This window comes from Rhamphochromis longiceps, linkage group LG3 (genome assembly GCF_057381845.1).
Source record: "Rhamphochromis longiceps isolate RC_006_pf linkage group LG3, R_longiceps_female_GT1.1, whole genome shotgun sequence".
Classification (NCBI taxonomy): Eukaryota; Metazoa; Chordata; class Actinopteri; order Cichliformes; family Cichlidae; genus Rhamphochromis; species Rhamphochromis longiceps.
Genome location: NC_140559.1, coordinates 29,490,808 through 29,510,926, shown reverse-complemented (window position 1 = coordinate 29,510,926; position 20,119 = coordinate 29,490,808). Strand labels below are relative to the sequence as shown.

The following is a 20,119-nucleotide window of genomic DNA, read 5'->3' as shown; positions in this document are numbered from 1 at the left end:
TGCGACTGCTTGCTCAGCGCTGGTGACGTGTATAAGAAGCGACGCTGAGGCGCAAAAAAGTGGGAGATTCGAAGTGTGTAAATAGAAGCGGATTTAAACTATTTTGGACGTGCAGCCGTATTTCTGATGCACTGACACGACACCCCGGAGACCTGTACTAACGCGTCTGTGAGTCGGCTTCAATAACTGTGACGTAGATTGAGTTTTAGTGGTTTTGAGAGCGTTTAGAGTTGAGAAGTGTCAGCTGCTGGCGACTAGCTAGTCATAAATAACTCCCAAATAAGTCACATTTTAGCTGAAATGGATGCTCTAGCTTTGTCATTTAGACGAAGAAGTTTACCAAAAGGTCCCCTTATTCCTAAACAGAACTTACATTTTCTGTATTTTCTATTAAATGGAAATAGAGCTCGAAATGTTTAAAATATGCATAAAGGTTTGCGTCTGGTTATAATCTAGTTAAAATAGATGGTGCCAGTAGTGATATTTATAAGCCGAACTTTACCTAATGGTCAGCTTATTATTAAAATACAGTTATATTTGCTTCGTTGATTAAGTTGTATTTACTAAGTGTGAATAAACCTTAAAATATCGAAAACATGAATAGACGTTGGTGTTAGGTTACTGATCTCCATGAACCTTTTGAGAAAAACGCGTCAGATTTTCCATCAGAGTGTGCTGAACTTGTGTTTTTTTGTTTTAAAGTATGGCGACACCGAGCAAGACACCACCTGGAGCTGACCCGAAGCAGCTGGAGCGGACCGGGACGGTTCGGGAGATTGGCTCCCAGGCGGTGTGGTCCCTCTCTTCCTGTAAACCTGGTAACTACTCCCTCAGACACCCCCCCCCCCCCCCCCTGCATACAGTCTGCTGTGTGAACAGATGACTGTAAACATCTTTCAGAAGTGGACACAATCTCAGAAATTGTGTTATTTTTCTCCTTGGAGCTGTTCATATGCATATCCACAGCGTAGTAAGCAGTTTGCCTTACTGCACAATTGCCACGTTTGGATCAATTTCAGAGGCCGTTGGGATCAATTCTAGTCTGATGTGTTTGCCCTCTACGTGTCCAGGTTTTGGAGTGGATCAGCTAAGGGATGACAACCTGGAGACCTACTGGCAGTCGGATGGGTCGCAGCCTCACCTGGTCAACATACAGTTCAGGTAACGTTTTCCAGCTTCTGTACAAGAGAAGTTAAAGTAAACCTGGAAAATGTACATTATCTTTAACTGGAAGGTGTTGTTAATTTTATTTGTGTGTGCTGCTGCTGACAGAACCTTACTCTTTTGCTTTGTTATTAATTCACTTTCTTTAATATGTGACCTGTGGAGTAAAGGAGGAGGACGACAGTGAAGATGTTGTGCATTTATGCTGATTATAAGTCAGACGAGAGCTACACCCCGAGTAAGATCTCGGTGCGAGTCGGCAACAACTTCCACAATCTTCAAGAAATCAGGGTAAAGCTTAGTGTATATATCTCAATAAAATAAATAATTAATAAAAATAATCTGGTTTTCATCCGGAGGTTTCAAAATCACTCAGACCCTCCTCTTCCTCGTCTTCCCCTCTGCAGCAGCTAGAGATGGTGGAGCCCAGTGGATGGATTCACATCTCTCTCATGAATCCGGTAAGAATTAATATTTTTCCAACCTTTAAATGCTGCATTTTACCAAAACAGGACTCTGTAACATCCTGCTCTGTGGTCTCTGTTTGCATTTCTGATGCATTTCTGATTGTCTCTGGTCGACAGGGTGTAACTGAATGTAAAGCCTTCGGTCAGGGGACAGAATCCAGTCATTTACTCACTGTGGAACATTTGAAGGCTTACCATCTGTATAAACGTGTAGATGTAAATACTGACACCCAGCCACAGTGACTGAAAGACGGAGAGAGACATTTGTGCCCTTATTTTGCACTCTTTCCCATAATGGCCAAAGTCAGGGAACTAAAGTCTCTGTGCAGTTAACTACTACACCTACTGATTAGAAAGTGTGCAGATTTCCCTCCACAGGCGACTGTTCAGTGTTTTTATAGAAGGAAACATCAGCACTGAACCATTTAATCGCTGCCTTCATTGTCTGTGCTGAGCCGACGTGTAGTTGGCATTCAAAGGAGGTGCAGGTTGTAGAAGTAAGCTTTCAGAAGGGTTTGTGGTTATGATGATGTACAGCGGATAACAAAATTATACGTTCATTGTGCAATGACCATTCATTCGTTAATTCATACCTTCTTTGCACTTTTTATCCACTTTAAAGTTTATTGTGTTGTTTTGTTGTGTTTAGTGCTGAAAGGGGACAGTTTTCTAATTTCACTGTATTTTTGTACAAAGTGTGACTGTGCGATGACAATAAGAGTTATCTTATCTTAAAATCAAGAGAACAAAGAAGTTCTGTAGAAAACGTGTAAACAAACAAACAAAATTAAAAATGACTGAATTCATGTTTTTGTACCTAAACCTGAGCCGGAACTCAGACATAACATTCGACCACCATAAAAAAGTTTTTATGAATGCAAGCAAATAAATGTAATTTGGAATCTTGATTCAAAAATAATATTGTGCTTTACACTTTTATTCTTTGTTTTTGGTAAGACAGTAAATTTTAAAAAATGCATGGATAACAGCAAAAATTATTTATTAGCATTAAAAATGAACGTTTTATGAGCACTGGGTGCTTCTGCTTGTACACATTGGGGACTTAACCATTACAGAAACATAAAAAGTGAATTTGATAATTATAAATACTGTTCATTTAGGGTGGCATAAACCTTACACTGGCCGGTGGTCTGATAAATTTGTGAAGCACTGTTCCTGCAAAAATAGACGTAATGCAAAAAAATAAGGCGGCGCTTCTCCACCTAAGACTTGTGGGGGTCTTTACATGCCACCAAGTGCAGTAACCTACAGCTCTTATGATTGGACAGTGACTATACACTTGAGTGTTTTGTTTGTTTGTTTTTCAACTCAGGGGAGCTAGAGATACGTTTTTGTAAATTCTTGTGTTTAAATATGGTTAAAAATGTTTAAAATGTCACTACAACATTAACAGAATGTAAAAGAAAAGCATGTGCTGTTATGTAATACCAGTTTGTACCACAAGATGGAGCAGTGAGTCAGTCTAATGAATGCAGCGCTCCCCAATCTCTGGGCCACCGACTGGAGAGTTGAGGCTCAGGTGTGAAATTTATGGTTTTCATCGTTTTTATGGTTAACTCTGTTTCTATGGGTCTTTTCCCATGTGTTATGTATAAATCTTTTTTCTTTTTTTGGTAATGGTACTGCTTTTATTTTGTTGTATTTATCTGCGACACCTTAAAGGCCGGTCCGTGGCACAGAAAAGGTTGGGGACTGCTGCTGTAATATTTATTTAAGCAGCACATTCTTCTCAATGGGAGCACCTAAAACAGAAACATTGAACTTAAACAGAACAGCACCTGCTGGTAAAACGCTGCCTCCCAGTGGTTAAAGTTGTAGTTAAAATTAGCAGATTATAAGTATCTTTAAAGAAGTGGCTTGATGCTCGGTCACTCTGTGTGTGTGCGTTTGTGTGTTTTTCAGCGCACAAACGAGCCCATCAGCACATTCATGATCCAGATCGCCGTGCTGGCCAACCACCAGAACGGGAGAGACACGCACATGAGGCAGATCAAAGTTTACACACCCGTGGAGGAGAGCTCGATCGGCAAGTTCCCACGATGCACCACGGTCGACTTTATGATGTACCGGACCATCAGGTGATCTGGACGTGACCCAGGAACCCCAACAGACTTATATCTGGAGCTGGATCATTATCAATGAGAGGAACATCAGTGAAGCTGCCAGTGTTGAATATTTAAAGATGTTCAGTCAGAGTCATAGACCCAGTCAGTGTTGGTTTACATGCTTTAACAATGAGTTTCCACACAGAGTGAATGCTTTGATATGAATTTGGTTCCTAAATTTATCCTTTTTGTCTCTCGCAGTATAAAAAAACGTTTGTGCCTACACATTGTTTCCTGTTGTGGATTGTTAATAAAAAGGTAAAAATAAATGTTTCAAAAATCCAGAATGTGACTGTGTTCGTGTAGAAAACTATAACTTGATTCTGTAGCTGTGCTCAGTCTTATGCTTCTTGGTTTAGTCACAGATGTTGTTGCTTTACTTGAAGAAAATGAGGTTTGAAAACAGTAATACGTTGATGATGCAGGAAAATGTTCTATTCTGCTGATGTTGGACCTCACGTCGGCCTTTGATATGGTTGACCACCACTTTTCTGTGGCGGTTTCTAAGTGCAGGTCATCCTTCACTTCCCTTACCTATGGTGTGCCACAAGGTTCTGTATTGGGACCCTTATTGTTTCTAATATATCTACTTCCTTTTCAGCATATTTTGAGCCCCTTTGAGTAGGGCTGTGCGATATGACCAAAATCTCATATCCGGATATAAGAATTCTATCGATAACGATATAAATCACAAAAACATTTTCTGTAAATTATGTGAATCTCGGGCAGCTCGACTTGCGGAAAGTGTTTCCAGCTGCGCGTCGCGTACCTGGAGTCCAGTGTTTTAACCGATGCATGAAAGTATACATTTTTAGACATAAGTTGTAAAGGCTGCCGTTTTCTTTGTGAGTATTTATTACATGGCGTGCTGCCGGGAAAAGCCTGTTCTAACGTTTGAGTCTAAGGTTTATTTTTTAGCACCTGGCGGCTCTTTTTTACTTCTCATCTGTAAATAATCTGCTCTTTCACGTGATTCAGTTTATTTTGAAAAGTCTGAACAGGATCTTGGGCTTTATTGTGAAAGGTTTATGTGGTACATAAACAAGCGGACACGCGATGCTGTTACTGTCATTGTTGCTAACCACAACGCATAAAAACAGGCGCTTGTCCGTCCGTAGTGTGGTTATATAAAATATAAGAGAAAGAGAGAACTTTAAGAAATTAATATAGCCACTACAGTGACCATCAAAACGATGAAAACATATTGCCGTAAACAGTTTATTTTACGACGCCACGAAACAAACGATAGTGTAAACTGAAACGATAGCTGTTTTTATATCGTCATCCGATATATATCGTTATATCGAACAGCCCTACAGTAATGCGTTGTGCTGGCAGACATGCACTTACAATGATGAAAGCTCTAGGTCCCCTTTCGACATTTGTGAAATCGTCTATCAGGAACCTTGGGGTAACTTTTGACTTTCCTCTTACTTTGGATGTTCAAATCTCTGGTTCCGTCTTTCTTTTATCACTTATCACTGCTACATTAAGTCCTGTAGTGTCACACACTGAACTGGAGGTGGTTATACATGCATTTGTTTCATCATGTTTGGACTATTGTAACTCACTGTTTATATGTCTAAACAAAAACTCCTTGGAACAAAACTCTGCAGCAAGGCATAAACTTAAAATCTCAGTTTTTTATTGTCACATAAGTGGTTGCCTGATTCACATGTTGCTGCAGTTTGTAGTCACAGTAGTTGCTCTAGCTTCACTTTTACTAGCTCTTGCTGCAGTTTAGCTGCCTAACTTTCCATCTGTAGTTTCAGATGTTAAGTAGTATCAGTGTTTGATTAAGTTGTGGAAGTTTCCATAACTAGCACCAGATGGTGATGTAGCTTGGGTATTTCATTTAGTTGCACCAGTTTCAGCTGCTGGTATAATTTATTTGTATCAGTCACTCAAGTTTCAGTCATTTCAGTTTCACTAACTTGACAATGTTGGTGTTGTTAGTTGCAGGCATGGTGTCAATGGTTGCTTCATTGCAGTCGTACTTTCACCCGTAAGCGTAGGTGCAAATCTTGAGATACTTGCCATGTTTAGTTTTAGCCATTACAGTTTTATAATTCCTGTAGTTTCAGAGGCTGACTCATTTGCAGGAGTTGCAGTTATACATATTGCTGTGGTCTCATTGGGTGCTGAATATATATTTATTTGCAAGTGTTGTTTGCATTTGCTGATTATGTATTTACAGATTTTTAACTGACTAGGAGGTAACGGATAAAAATGCAAACTACAAACAGACCTATGATGTTTAAAGTTACTAAACAGTGTCTACTTCAAACTGTTCTTCCTGGTAAAAGCTAAAGTCTGTTAACTCCTCCCTCTTCTACCTGAAGCACAGCAGCTCCAGTCTGTCCACATATTTTCTGGAATAGTTTCACCACTATGTAACAGAAACTCACAGAGACACTCTTACTGAGAGGAGAAATGGCACAGAAAAGAGATCAGCTAGATCGAGAAATGTTCTCTTGTTGGATCTGTTTGGATCTACTGAAGGATACTGTGACTATTCCCTGTGGACACAGCTACTGTATGAACTGTATCGAAACCCACTTTGATGAAGAGGACAGGAAGGGAATCCACAGCTGCCCTCAGTGCAGGAAGACTTTCACACTGAGGCCTGACCTGGAGAAAAACACCATGTTAGCAGAGTTGATGGAGTTACTGAAGAAGAGTGGACTCCAAGCTGCTCCAGCTGATCACTGCTATGCTGGACCTGAAGATGTGGCCTGTGATGTCTGCACTGGGAGGAAACTGAAAGCTATCAAGTCCTGTTTATCTTGTCCAGCCTCTTACTGTGAGAGACACCTTCAACCTCACTATGATGCAGCTCCATTAAAGAAACACAAGCTGGTGGCCCCCTCCAAGAAGCTCCAGGACAACATCTGCTCTCATCATAAAGGCCATGAAACAGTCCCAGCTGCAGCAGAAAGGACTGAGAAGCAGAAGGAGCTCGAGGTGAGACGACTAAACATCCAGCAGAGAATCCAGGAGCGAGAGAAAGATGTGAAGCTGCTTCAACAGGAGGTGGAGGCCATCAATGGCTCTGCTGATAAAGCAGTGGAGGACAGTGAGAAGATGTTCACTGAGCTGATCCGTCTCCTCCAGAAAAGAAGCTCTGATGTGAAGCAGCAGGTCAGATCCCAGCAGGAAACTGAAGTGAGTCGAGTCAAAGAGCTTCAGGAGAAGCTGGAGCAGGAGATCGCTGAGCTGAAGAGGAAAGACGGCGAGCTGGAGCAGCTCTCACACACAGAGGATCACAACCAGTTTCTACACAACTACCCCTCACTGTCAGCACTCAGTGAGTCTACACACTCATCCAGCATCAATATTCGTCCTCTGAGCTACTTTGAGGATGTGACAGCAGCTGTGTCAGAGACCAGAGATAAACTACAGGACATTCTGAGAGAGGAATGGACAAACATCTCACTGACAGTCACTGAAGAGGATGTTTTACTGTCACCAGCAGAGCCAAAGACCAGAGCTGGATTCTTAAAATATTCACAAGAAATCACACTGGATCCAAACACAGCACACAGAGAATTGTTATTATCTGAAGAGAACAGAAAAGTGACATTAATGAGACAAAAACAGACTTACTCTAATCACCCAGACAGATTCACTGATTATTATCAAGTCCTGAGTAAAGAGAGTCTGACTGGACGTTGTTACTGGGAGGTGAAGTGGAGAGGGGGTGGAGTTGATGCAGCAGTCGCATACAAGACTATCAGCAGAGCAGGAGAGTCAGATGAATGTGGATTTGGATTTAATGACAACTCTTGGTTATTGAGCTGTGACAGAAAAAGTTGCAAATTTTTGCACAAGAATGTCCAAACTGTCCTCTCAGGTCCTCGGTCCTCCAGAGTAGGAGTGTACCTGGATCACAGAGCAGGTATTCTGTCTTTCTACAGCGTCTCTGAAACCATGACTCTCCTCCACAGAGTCCAGACCACATTCACTCAGCCGCTCTATGCTGGACTTGGTCTTTTTATTGATCATGGAGACACTGCAGAGATATTAAACTGAAATAGACAGAAGTCACTGAGGGACGGCTAGTTCCTGTTTCTTTGGTCTCCAGCATTGCTGTCAACAGTGATGGAGATTTTGAAAAGAGGTCAGAGTGGCACCAGAAAGTTCTTTGAAAGTAAATTCTGCTAGACCGAAAACAATTTCTAATTAGCTTGTATGAAGAAGATCATAAAATCTAATAAAAATGAACAAACATTAATGAACTTCAGTTTTTATATCAAGAAGACACTAGTATTATAAATGTAATTGTTTTATTATGAATAGTATTGTCTAAGCTCACAGACCAAATGTTACACTCTGAATAAGACTTTTAATTTCAGTCCTTCCAGCACACAAAATCACATGTATTCTACTAGAGAAGATGTGGATTTTATAGACACTCAATCTGAAGACTTGCTTAATGTAAACCCTCCTGTGTGAAGTTTGTTACATGTTTGAACTGATACATGCTGATTTTCTTTCTTTTTTGTTGTTGTTGAGGAGTTATTTGGTTATTTGAAGAAATATTGAAATGAAAATCTTGATTTGAATCATCTGCTACTGTGGCATATGTAACTCATTACTGGTATTTTTTTTTATATCAGGTGTGGCTATAACTTAGACTTTCTGCTGGTCTGTTTTCTGTGTTCTTATCCCTAACCTTAACCACAACCTTAATCATGTTAGATAGTGTTTTCCAAAGCGATTCATGATGATAAAAATTTTTTAAAAAAGTAAAATAAATGTACATGTCCCAACGGTTCTCATGTTCTCTCCTGTTTCTGAACGCATAACATAGAGACGTGTTGAGTGGCCGAAAGCGTAACATACCAACAAGTTGTCTCATAGCGTAGTATGTTACGTTTTGGGATGAGAACATGTTGGAAAAACCAGCAGAAGGCACAATGTAGTGTTACTGACATGTGATTGGATGAGCAGCCTACAGCCCGCCTCCAAAGTCTCCCAGTGATTATGCCGATGAGGAAACTGATGTGTTTGTCAGAGAGTACAAAGGTGTTCAACCATGAACTTAGCACAACAAGTGAAACACACACATACACTCTAAACCCTGATCTGACTCATGCAGATGATTCAGTATCTTTCTGTGTCCTTCCTGTTTAGCTGCTTTTGGACGAATCCTGATTCTCTTTCTCTGCTTTGGTTAAGCAAACAGGTTTGATTTGTTGGTCATGAGTGACGTGTTTAGCAAAAAACAAACAAACAAAAATATGTTGTTGGAGACTGTCTCTCATTTACAAATTTCCTCTGGCTGCAGAAGTTGAAGAAGAGACTGTCACTGCATGCTTGTATGATTTTTTTTTTTTTTTTTTTTTGCCACACGACTGTTAAATCCAGGACTTTTAAGGTTACAGTAGTTGCTGTATCTTATCATAGATAGATTTGTTTGGTTGTAGTTAAAGTGTCAGTAGTAGCAGATGTTACTATATTTGAAATTATTAACTTAAATTCAAATATAGTAACAAAGTATATGTGGGGCCTCCCTGCTGCTGCGGAGTCGGGGCGGTCTGCTCCTGCTCCGCGGCTGCTGAGCGACCCCTCATCTGGGGCTCTCTTCAGCTTTTTTCAGGGAGAGTGGCACGGTTTCCCCTCCGTTGGTCTTCTAGCAGATCATTACATGAAGGAAGCTTTTAAATACAAGCGCGCTCATGCTCACAGGTGCACACACGGGTTCTCACACATACAAACTACACCCTTTTTGGCTCCTACCTCAAAGCACACCGTGGGCTGTCAATCCTACGTACTGCACAATATTTAGTATTTACTGTTATATTCACATTGTTTTTTGCCCTTTATCACCGTTCCTCTTCCCTGCTGTTTTTCTTTCCCTCTTTCTTTCTCCCTTTTCTTTTCCCCAGTCAAGTCCATTGGGCATCTTTCTTTGCCTTTAGACAATAATTCTGATGGCAAAAGAACCAAACGGGACAGGCAAAAAAAGAAAAAAAGAAAGAAATTATTAACTTAGTTGCAGAAGTTGCTGTGGTTTTAGGCTTGTTTAGTTACAATCACTCTTTGCTGCTGGTGTGGCTGTAGTTTTAGTTTTAAATTTAGTTGCAGTAGTTTTTGTGTCATATAGCAGATGTTGTTATACTTGGAGTAGCAGAGTTGCAGACATTGCCATGACTAATAGCAGATATTGCTGTAGTCTCCTTCATTCATTTGTTACAGAATTATCCATGCTTTCCTGTAGATGTTATATTTTCAGCCACTGATTTAATTCCTGAAGTCACCATGCTTTCCTGCAGATGATACTGTAGTTTCAGTCATTCATTACAGGAGATGTTGTAGTCTGAGGTTTGTTTAGTTTCAAAAGTAGACAATACTTATAGCAGCTATTGTTTCATTGATCCGTTAAGTTACAGAATTCTTCATTGTTTTCTGCTGATGTTCTTATAGTTTTAGTCACTGGTTGAGTTGCAGAAGTAGCCATTCTGCAGATGTTGTGGTATCTGTCTGTCCGTCCTTCCTTCCTTCCTTCCTCTTCCGCTTATCCAGGCCTAAACAGAGAAACCCAGACCTCCTTCTCCCTAACCACCTGCTCCAACTTGTCCAGGGGGACACCAAGGCGTTCCCAGGCCAGCTGAGAGATATAATCTCTCCAGTGTGTCCTGGGTCTGCCCCAGGGCCTCCTCCCGGTAGGTCATGCTGGGAACACCTCACCCAGGAGACACCCAGGAGGCATCCTTGTCAGATACCCAAACCACCTCAACTGGCTCCTTTTGATGCGGAGGAGCAGCGGCTCTACTCTGAGCCCCTCCCGGATGGCCTCATGCAGGATGGCTTCACCCTCTCTCTAAGGGAGTGGCCAGCCACCCTTCAGAGGAAGCCCCACATGAACTTGTTTATTCAGTCACTACCCACAGCTTGTGACCATAGGTGAGGGTATGGGTGTAGATTGACCGGTTAATGGAGAGCTTCACTTTTACACTCAGCTCTCTCTTGACCGCAACAGACCAGTATGCGTCCGCATCACTTCAGCCACAGCACCAATCTGTCTGTCGATCACCCACTCCCATCTTCCATCACTCGTGAACAAGACCCCAAGATACTTAAACTCCTCCACTTGGGGCATGAACTTGTCCTTCATCCGGAGGGGACACTACAGCCAAATCTGGCTGACAACCACGGCCTCAGATTTGGAGGTGCTGATTCTCATTCCCCCCATTTTGCACTCGGGTACAACTGTTCCAGTGCAAGCTGGAGGCCATCACCTGTTGAACCCATCAAAACCATATCTTCTGCAAAAAGCAGAGATGAGATTCTGAGACCACCCAAAGTCAAAGCCTTCAGCCACTTGGCTACTGTGGAGTTCTTTTTTGCTAAGAAAAGTTCAAGAGACAATCTAGCAGTTCACATTATTTTATTATCAGGCAGTTAAAGATTCGGCTTGCAAAGCTGTGGACTTCTCTATGTCAGGCAGTCTGTGCATGGAAAACTCCCAGACAGTTCATAATTCAAAGTAAATATTGGACACATGGAAACAGGTAATATTTGTGATTGGCTATTAATGGGGAGATGCTATGGTTTAGACTTAGCACTCCCTGATTTGTTCTCCCATGGGTCCTTCCGCATGGTAATGGTCAACGACAAAACACCACTGGGGTTCAGATCCGGGAGGCTCCAAGAAGGGACTCCAAGAATGCGTCGTTCGGCACATAATGGCAAACGGCAGTCAGGACTAATTCCCCAACCCAAAGATGGAGGGAAAAAACCCTCTTGTCCACTGGGAAAAACCCCAACCTACAGGCAGCAAGCCAAGGGGATACTAGGATACCCACCCCAGCCCGTCGTCTCTCACCAAGGGCAACTCCAGACAGAGACAGAGTCCAGCCCCTCTCCAGGAGTGCTGGTTCCAGCAGAGATGAGATTCTGAGACCAGAACAGTTCCCTTGATCATGTACTCATAAGAGTCTTTTGAATCGCTCTTTGTTTGATCACTCACCCGGGACCAATTTGCCATGGGAGACCATACCAGGGGGCAAATGCCCCTGGACAGCATAGCCTCTGACATCCCTAGGACACAAAAACCCCTCAAGCCACTATAAGGTAGCGATTCACAGAGGGGTATTGTGGTTTCAGGTCTTTATTTAGTCGTCATATCTTCTACCAGATGCTGGTTTGGTTTCATCTGCCAATTTGGTTGCAAAACTTGCCGTGCACAGTAGCAGTTGTTAGTGTATTTTTAGGCTTTCATTTTGTTGCAGTAGTTGCCACATCTTCTAGCAGACATTGTTGTAGTTGCAGTAGTTGAAGGGTTAGTAGTAGTGGTGGATGTTGCTATTTTACAGTCATTTATTTAGTTGTAGAAGTTCCCATGCCATGTAGTGGATGTTGCTAAAGTTTCTTTCATTCATTTGTTGCAGAATTTTTAATACTTTTCTGCAGTTGCATACAATAATATCAGCAGAGCAGGGAGCTTAAATGAATGTGTATTTGGATACAATGACATATCTTGGTCATTCCATTGTTACACAAACAGTTATATTTTTTGGCACAACAAAGTCCGAACTCTCCTCTCAGGTCCTCGGTCTTCCAGAGTAGGAGTGTACCTGGATCACAGAGCAGGTATTCTGTCTTTCTACAGCGTCTCTGAAACCATGACTCTCCTCCACAGAGTCCAGACCACATTCACTCAGCCGCTCTATGCTGGACTTGGTCTTTATGAAAATGGAGATACTGCAGAGTTTATTAAAGTGAAATAGAAGTTTTAGCTTCTAGTTTTTTTGTTTTTTTCTTGTCTATCTTTGAAGGCAAATGAGGAGCTGGGAGCGTGGCTCATTAAGGTGGATAAGTCCGGCCTGCCTGGAAGATTTAAAGCCTGGATCTACCAGCATTCCATCCTGCCCCGAATCCTGTGGCCCTTCCTTGTCTATACAGTTCCAATAACTACTGTGGAATCCCTTGAAAGAAAGATCAGTGGCTTTCTTCGTAAGTGGCTGGGACTTCCCCGCAGTCTCACCAGCACTGCCTTGTATGGGGCAAGTAACAGCGTGCAGTTACCCTTCAGTGGTCTCACAGAAGAGTTCAAGGTGGCTCGCACACGAGAAGCCCTACAGTACAGAGATTCTAAAGACTGCAAGGTGGCATCAGCAGGTATTGAGGTAAGGACAGGAAGAAAGTGGAAGGCTGAGAAGGCAGTTGAGGTGGCGGAGTCACGCCTAAGGCAGAAAACACTGATGGGGGTCTTAGCAACAGGGGGAGCAGGCTTGGGATACTTCCCAAAGGCCCAGGTCAGCAGGGCACAGGGAAAGGAGAGACACCAGCTACTCCAGGAAGAGGTCCGAGCAGGTGTGGAGGAGGAGCGAGTAAGCAGAGCTGTAGGCCTTAAGCGGCAGGGAGCATGGACAAGGTGGGAGAGCACCTTGCAGCGCAAGGTCACCTGGGCAAACATCATGAAGGCAGACTTCCACCGGATCCGATTCCTAGTGCAGGCAGTATACGACACCCTGCCAAGCCCAGCAAACCTCCATCTGTGGGGAAAGAGCGAGACACCTGCCTGTCCCCTGTGCTCTGGAAGAGGGACCCTAGAACACCTCCTTAGCAGCTGCCCAAGGGCCCTGGCTGATGGTCGGTATTGTTGGTGGCACGACCAGGTGCTCAGACCAGGTGCTCAGAGTAGTTGCTGAAAAGATTGCCTCAGCAATCAGCACCAGCAAGCATCATCAGGCTCCGAGGAAGGCAATCTCTTTTATTAAGGCTGGAGAGAAACCCCAGGTGCGCCCACATTTGACAACTGGCCTCCTCAACACAGCCTCTGATTGGCAGCTACAGGCTGACCTGGGTAAACAACTAAAGTTCCCTCAGAACATTGCAAAAACATCACTCCGGCCAGACATGATAATTATTTTTGAGGCCTCAAAACAGCTGATCATGCTGGAACTCACAGTGCCCTGGGAAGAGCGGATTGAGGAGGCCAATGAAAGGAAACAAGGAAAGTACCAGGAACTAGTGCAGGAGTGCAGGGGAAGGGGCTGGAAGACTTTCTATGAGCCCATAGAAGTGGGTTGTAGGGGCTTTGCAGGACGATCACTCTGCAAAGTCCTAGGCCGGCTGGGCGTGGCTGGGGCAGCCAAGAAGAGGGCCATCCAGGCTGTGAGTGAAGCGGCAGAGAAAGCCACAAGGTGGCTGTGGATCAAGAGGGCTGATCCGTGGGTAGCTACTGGTACGTAAGTCGGGGCCTGATCACCCCCGGCTGGGTCGCCTGGGCGAGGGTGTATGATGTTGTGAGACCTGAAACACCTGATGACCCTAGGATACATCACTGAAGATGCGTACCAGTGCATCCAGGAGATGTGTCTTTATAGTGCTGTTGAGAGCTCACTGTTGTGCTGTTTCTTCTCTGCTCAGAATCACTTTATAGTTGCTAGTCTGAAATCTTATGATTAATTGTCTGTAGTTACCTGTAAATTTACTTGAAATTGTATTCAAATCAACAGTGCACTCTTTCTCTGTTGTGGCAAAAATATTCAACCGCTTTGGAAAGAAATCAGAATGACATATGAGAAATGTATTTCAAAACAGTTTCCACTAGACTCCAAAGTAAGTAGAGGAAATAATTATCACCAACATAATCAAGCAATAATTCAACAGTTTTAGGGCCTCAAGTTTTTTCATTGCTTAAACGATAATAACACTGGGAACTTTATTAATTTTTATTTATTAAAGATTTGGATTTTATAGGGGGCCAGTCTTATGTAGTTGAACAAAGTATATCAGTTCATATCAGTTATTAAGGAAATTAGAGAGATATGGAATAAGATGTGTAGCCTATTCCTGGTTGGAAAATGGACAACAATGTGTGCAAATTAATAAAACTGCATCTAAAAGGGTCAATGTGGGGTAACTCAAGGATCTGTGACTGATCCAAAACTCTTTGTACTTTTCATTAATTATATTTGTAATATTACTAAATTGATTAAATATGTTGTTTATACAGATGATACAAATGCATTATCTTGTGGAAAGAAAATTAAATGATCTCTTGTATGCAATTAAAAATGAGCTTCACACTCTGCTGCGAACTGTTCCAAGGTGAGCAGGAGGCCATCACCCGATGAAGCCAACAGAACCACATCATCTGCAAAAAGCAGAGATGAAATTCTGAGACCATGCAAGTGAGAGCCTGCCGCCACTTGGCTACGCCTAGAAATTCTGTCCATAAAAATTATGAACAGAATCAGTGACAAAGGGCAGCCTGGCGGAGCTCATTACCCACAAGGAATGAGTCTGACTTATTGCCGGCTATGCGGACCAAGCTCTTGCAGTTGTTGTATAAGGACTGAATGGCCCATAGCAATGGACCGGACACCCCATACTCTCGGAGCACCCCCCACAAGACCACCCAAGGGACACGGTTGAATGCCTTCTCCAAATCCACAAAACACATGTAGACTGGTTGGGCAAACTCCTGTGCACCCTCAAGTATCCTTGAGAGGATAAAGAGCTGATCCAGTGTTCCACGACCAGGACGAAAACAGCATTGTTCCTCATGTATCCGAGGTTCGACTAACAGACAGATTCTCCTCTCCAGCAGCAAAGACTTTCCCAGGGAGGCTGAGGAGTGTGAGTCCCCTGTAGTTGGAACACACCTTCCAGTCCCCTTTCTTTTCTTTTTTTTTGATTTATATTTTTTTTTATTAAGGTTTCAAAAGCAGGCATTCACAGTATGTACATCATGTAAGCATACTTCTTGCTTAGGTTATCTGCCTTAGATACCAAAATAGTATTTTAATTTACATCCGAGTCATAAAGAGAGAATATTTACAACTATAGAAGCAATTGAAACAATCACATAATCCGAAATAAGAAAACAAACAAAACCAACAAACAAACAAAAAAAACAAAACAAAGAAAAACAAACAAACAAACAAAAAAAATGGATGTGTTGGTAGGGTGTGATCCTATAAATATATATTCTCATACATCACAGTTATTGGTTTGTAAAAATAAAATCTGGCCTATGAGGTGTGATATATTTGACCCAGTTTTCCCAGTATGATGTAAATTTCTCCAGCTTGTGGTTAACAGAAGCTGTTATCTTTTCCATGTTATAGATTTCCATTGTGATTTCCATCCATGTACTTATGTTTGGGCTCTCCGGGGATAACCATTTTCTGGTGATACTCTTTTTACAGGCCACCAGTAGAATATTTACTAAATGTTTATCATATTTAGGCCATTCCTGAGGTATATATCCAAAGAACATAGTCTTACTCTCGAGGGGTATTTCACATTTAAAGATATCCTGTAAGGCATTATGTATTTTTCTCCAATAATCCCTCAAGATAGAGCAGTCCCAGAAAATGTGGTAGTGATTTGCACTTTGATTTCCACAGTTCCTCCAACAAGCAGGGGAATTATCATCATAATGAGACTTCTGAGAAGGTGTTATAAAGTATCTAATTAGGCACTTCCAGCCGAATTCCCTCCACTTTTGTGAGCTGGTACACATCCACTGATACCTCCATATTGCCGTCCATTCTTCCTCTAATATTTTTATCCCTCCTTCCTTCTCCCATTTTGTTCTAATATATGAAGTCGAATGTGGTTTCAAATCCATTAGACCCTTATACAGACATGATACAATTCTATCAATAGTTTCTGAGTTATAGCTTTTTATAAACAATTCCATCAAGCGTGTGTTTGTCATTGTTACATTTCTCATCTTCATGTCAGCATAGTGCCTTAACTGCAAATATCGATAGAAGTCTTGTTTTTCTAATGAAAATGTCTTTCTAAGCGTGTCAAAGCTGAACAATTTTCCATCTTTCATTATACTACACAGGGCTGTTATGCCCTTACCTGTCCAGTCCTTGAATCTAGAATCCAATTCATTAGGCTTGAACTCTGAGTCGTAAGCACACCATTTAAGAACTATAATATTGGTCTCGAGTTTATATTCCTTTATAATAGTTTTCCATGTTTTAAGGGTCCTTTTCACCCACAGGTTATCAATGTTTTTTATATAGGTTTGTAAATTATTGTCAGCTAGAGTTGCCTGAATAGGAATAGACAGCTTTTGTTCCTCAATGATTTTCCATTGGGCAGTGTATGATGGGTTACACCAGCATATTATTGCTCTCATCTGCGCTGCAAAATAGTAGTATCTGAGGTCAGGGAGGCCCCATCCTCCCTTTTGCTTAGCCAGCTGTAGAGTTTTGAGGCGAACCCTTGGTCTTTTACCTTGCCATATATATCTAGATAACATTTTGTCCCACTCATTAAATTGACTTTGGTTAATCTCTATTGGTAGGGTTTGAAATAGATACAAAAATCTTGGCAATACATTCATTTTAATAGAATCAATTCTTGAATTAAAGCTAAAGAAAGGAATTAAGTTCCATCTTACTATATCTTCCTTTATTTTTTTGTATAAGGGTAGGTAATTCTGTTCAAATAATTTTGTAAGATCTTTCGGTAAATTTATGCCTAAATATTTAAAAGACTCCGTTTGCCATACCAGGAGATAACTACATTTTATTTCTTCTGGTGGGCTATAATTATATAAGAGTAGCTGGGTTTTACCTATATTAATTTTGTAGCCTGATAATTGGCCGTATTGTTCAAATGATTGCATCAGTTTGGGTAAAGAATATGTTGGGTGTCCAAGGTAGACCAAAATGTCATCCGCATAGCAAGCCAGTTTATATTGCGTCCCTTTGATAAAAATTCCCTTAATGTCTTCGTTTTGCCTAATGAATTGAGCTAGTGGTTCCAAGTATAATGCGAAAAGTTACGGTGACCATGCACAGCCCTGTCTAGTGCCCCTTTTTAGGGTAAAACTGTTAGATAGGCATCCATTAATTTTAATCCTGGCTGTAGGATTGTCGTATAGTGCTTGTATAGTTTTAATAATCGTATCATGAAAGCCAAATTTATATAATACCCTGTAAAGGAACTTCCAGTTGATGGAATCAAAGGCTTTTTCAGCGTCTACACTCATCACAATTGCTTTGATTTTATGTTTTTGTATATGGTCCATAATATGTAGTGTCTTTCGTATATTGTCCTGTGTTTGGCGTTGATGTATGAAACCCGTTTGGTCGTTACATATCAATGTTGGTAGGAACTCTTCTAGCCGTTTGGCCATGATAGATGTGAAAAGTTTATAGTCCACATTAAGAACGGAGATTGGCTTGAAAGATCCACATTCCATTTTATCTTTGCCTTCTTTTGGTATAACTGAGATAATTGCCTCCTTCCAGCTGGGGGGCATTTGTGCCTTTTTCAAAACCCAATTCAATGTAGGCAGTAAAACAGGTATCAGTTCCTTTTTAAATTCTTTATACCACTCTGCCGTGTAACCATCTGGTCCTGGTGATTTACTTAATTTAATTGCAGCTTTTAATTCTTCTTCAGTTATGTTCATTATCATTGCTTGATTTTGTTCTTCATCTAAAGTGGGTAAGTCTAGAGGATTCAGGAAGCTATCAATCTGAGCTTCAGTCCCGCCAGGGGCTTCAGAGTATAGGGTTTTATAGAATCTTTCAAAGGCTTCCTGTATTTCATTTAATTTATTTTTTATCACTTTTGTACTTGGGTGCCTAATTTTATAAATTGTATTTTCTGCTGTCTTTTTTTTCAATTTCCACGCCAATATTTTGGTAGATTTAATGCCACTTTCATAGTGTCTCTGTTTCAAAAACATTAAATCTTTCTTGATTTCTTGTGTGGCTAGATTGTTAATTTCGTTCCTAATGTTTTTGATTTCCCTTAATATATCCTGTGCTGAGTCCCCCAGTCCCCTTTCTTAAAGATGGGGACCACCACCCCGGTCAGCCAGTTCAGGGGTACTGCCCCTGATCTCCACGCAACATTGTAGAGGCGTGTCAACCAAGACAGCCCGACAACATCCAGAGCCTTCAGGAACTTGAGGCGGACCTTGTCCACCCCAGGGGCTCTGCCACCATGGAGTTGTTTAACTGCCTCAGTGACCTCGCCCCCAGAGATTGGCGGGGTCACTTCCTTCGTCAGACTCTGCTTCCGCCACGGAAGACGTGCCAGTGGGATTGAGGAGGTCCTCGAAGTATTCCTTCCACCGCCCAATAATTTTCTCAGTCGAAGTCAGCAGCACTCCACCCGCACTATACACAGTGCAGGTAGAACACCACTTTCCCCTCCTGAGTCGCCTGACAGTTTGCCAGAATCTCTTCAATGCAGTCCGAAAGTCTTTTTCCATGGCCTCTCCGAACTCCTCCAACACCAGAGTTTTTACTTCAGGCACCGTCCGTGCCGCATTCCGCTTGGCCTGTCGGTACCTATCAGCTGCCTCCGGAGTCCCACAGACTAACCAAGCCTGGTAGGACTCCTTCTTCAGCTTGGTGCCTACCACCACAACAGGCACCAATTACCTTGCGGCCGCAGCTCAGTGCAGGAGCTTCGGCAATGGAGGTGCTGAACATAGTCCATTCGGACTCAGTGTCCCCAGTCTCCCTCGAAATGCTGTTGAAGCTCTGCCGGAAGTGTGAGTAGAAGATCTCGCGGACCGAGGCCTCTGCTAGGCATTCCCAGCACACCCTCACTGTACGTTTAGGCGCACCAGGTCTGTCCAGCATCCTCTCCCCCCACCACCTGATGCAACTCACCACCAGGTGGTGATCAATTGACAGCTCAGCCCCTTTATTTGCCCCAGTGTTCAAAACGTATGACCCACCCCAGCCCCACCGCCTCTCATCAGGGGCAACTCCAGACTGAGACAGAGTCCAGCCCCTCTCCAGGAGGCTGGTTCCAGAGCCCAAGCCATGCATTGAGGTGAGCCCGACTATATCTAGCCGGTACCTCTCAACCCCAATTCAATTCAATTCAATTCAATTTTATTTATGTAGCGCCAAATCACAATAACAGTCGGCTCAAAGTGCTTTATATTGTAAGGTAGACCTTACAGTAATACATACAGAGAAAAACCCAACAATCAAATGACCTCCTATGAGCAAGCACTTTGGCGACAGTGGGAAGGAAAAACTCCCTTTTAAAAGAAAAAATATCATCATAATCCGGCTACCCCTTTGGAGCCAGCTGTGGGCTCAAGGCTGGAGCCGAACAAAAACTCCCTGATAACGACTGTGTTGAGTCTGTTCCTTCCCATTCCATGCAAGGCCACCTGGGTTTGCTGGAAGACTGTTTACTTAGCCTGGCAGGGCGAAGGACACTGTCTCAGCTGAATTATGGACATGCACACACATACATATACTGATACTGATAAGCACTCACTGACGCATCACCCTCCCTACCCCGGATCCAACGCCACCTCCAACGCTTACCTCCCCTCTGATGTGGACATCGGGTCAGCTGGAGGCGCAGTCGAAGATTGCAGCGGTCCCAGATCAGATG

General features: G+C 42.4%; 2 protein-coding genes and 1 pseudogene across 2 annotated transcripts; all 3 read left to right on the top strand.

Moving 5' to 3' along the window:
- The first annotated feature begins 13 nt into the window (after positions 1–13).
- Positions 14–4,044, top strand: anapc10 (anaphase promoting complex subunit 10). Its single transcript, XM_085393679.1, has 6 exons — positions 14–168; positions 703–818; positions 1,071–1,161; positions 1,335–1,455; positions 1,572–1,625; positions 3,555–4,044. Exons 2-6 carry the CDS (start codon positions 704–706, stop codon positions 3,732–3,734), a joined length of 561 nt encoding a protein of 186 aa, XP_085249805.1. The 5' UTR covers positions 14–168; position 703; the 3' UTR covers positions 3,735–4,044.
- Positions 4,045–6,149: 2,105 nt separating this feature from the next.
- Positions 6,150–8,521, top strand: LOC146673894 (tripartite motif-containing protein 16-like). The gene has a single exon (XM_085393240.1). The coding sequence runs from the start codon at positions 6,191–6,193 to the stop codon at positions 7,787–7,789; it is 1,599 nt and encodes a 532-aa protein (XP_085249366.1). The 5' UTR covers positions 6,150–6,190; the 3' UTR covers positions 7,790–8,521.
- A 2,839-nt stretch (positions 8,522–11,360) lies between these two features.
- On the top strand, positions 11,361–14,001 carry LOC146673893 (uncharacterized; annotated as a pseudogene).
- The last annotated feature ends 6,118 nt before the right edge of the window (positions 14,002–20,119 follow it).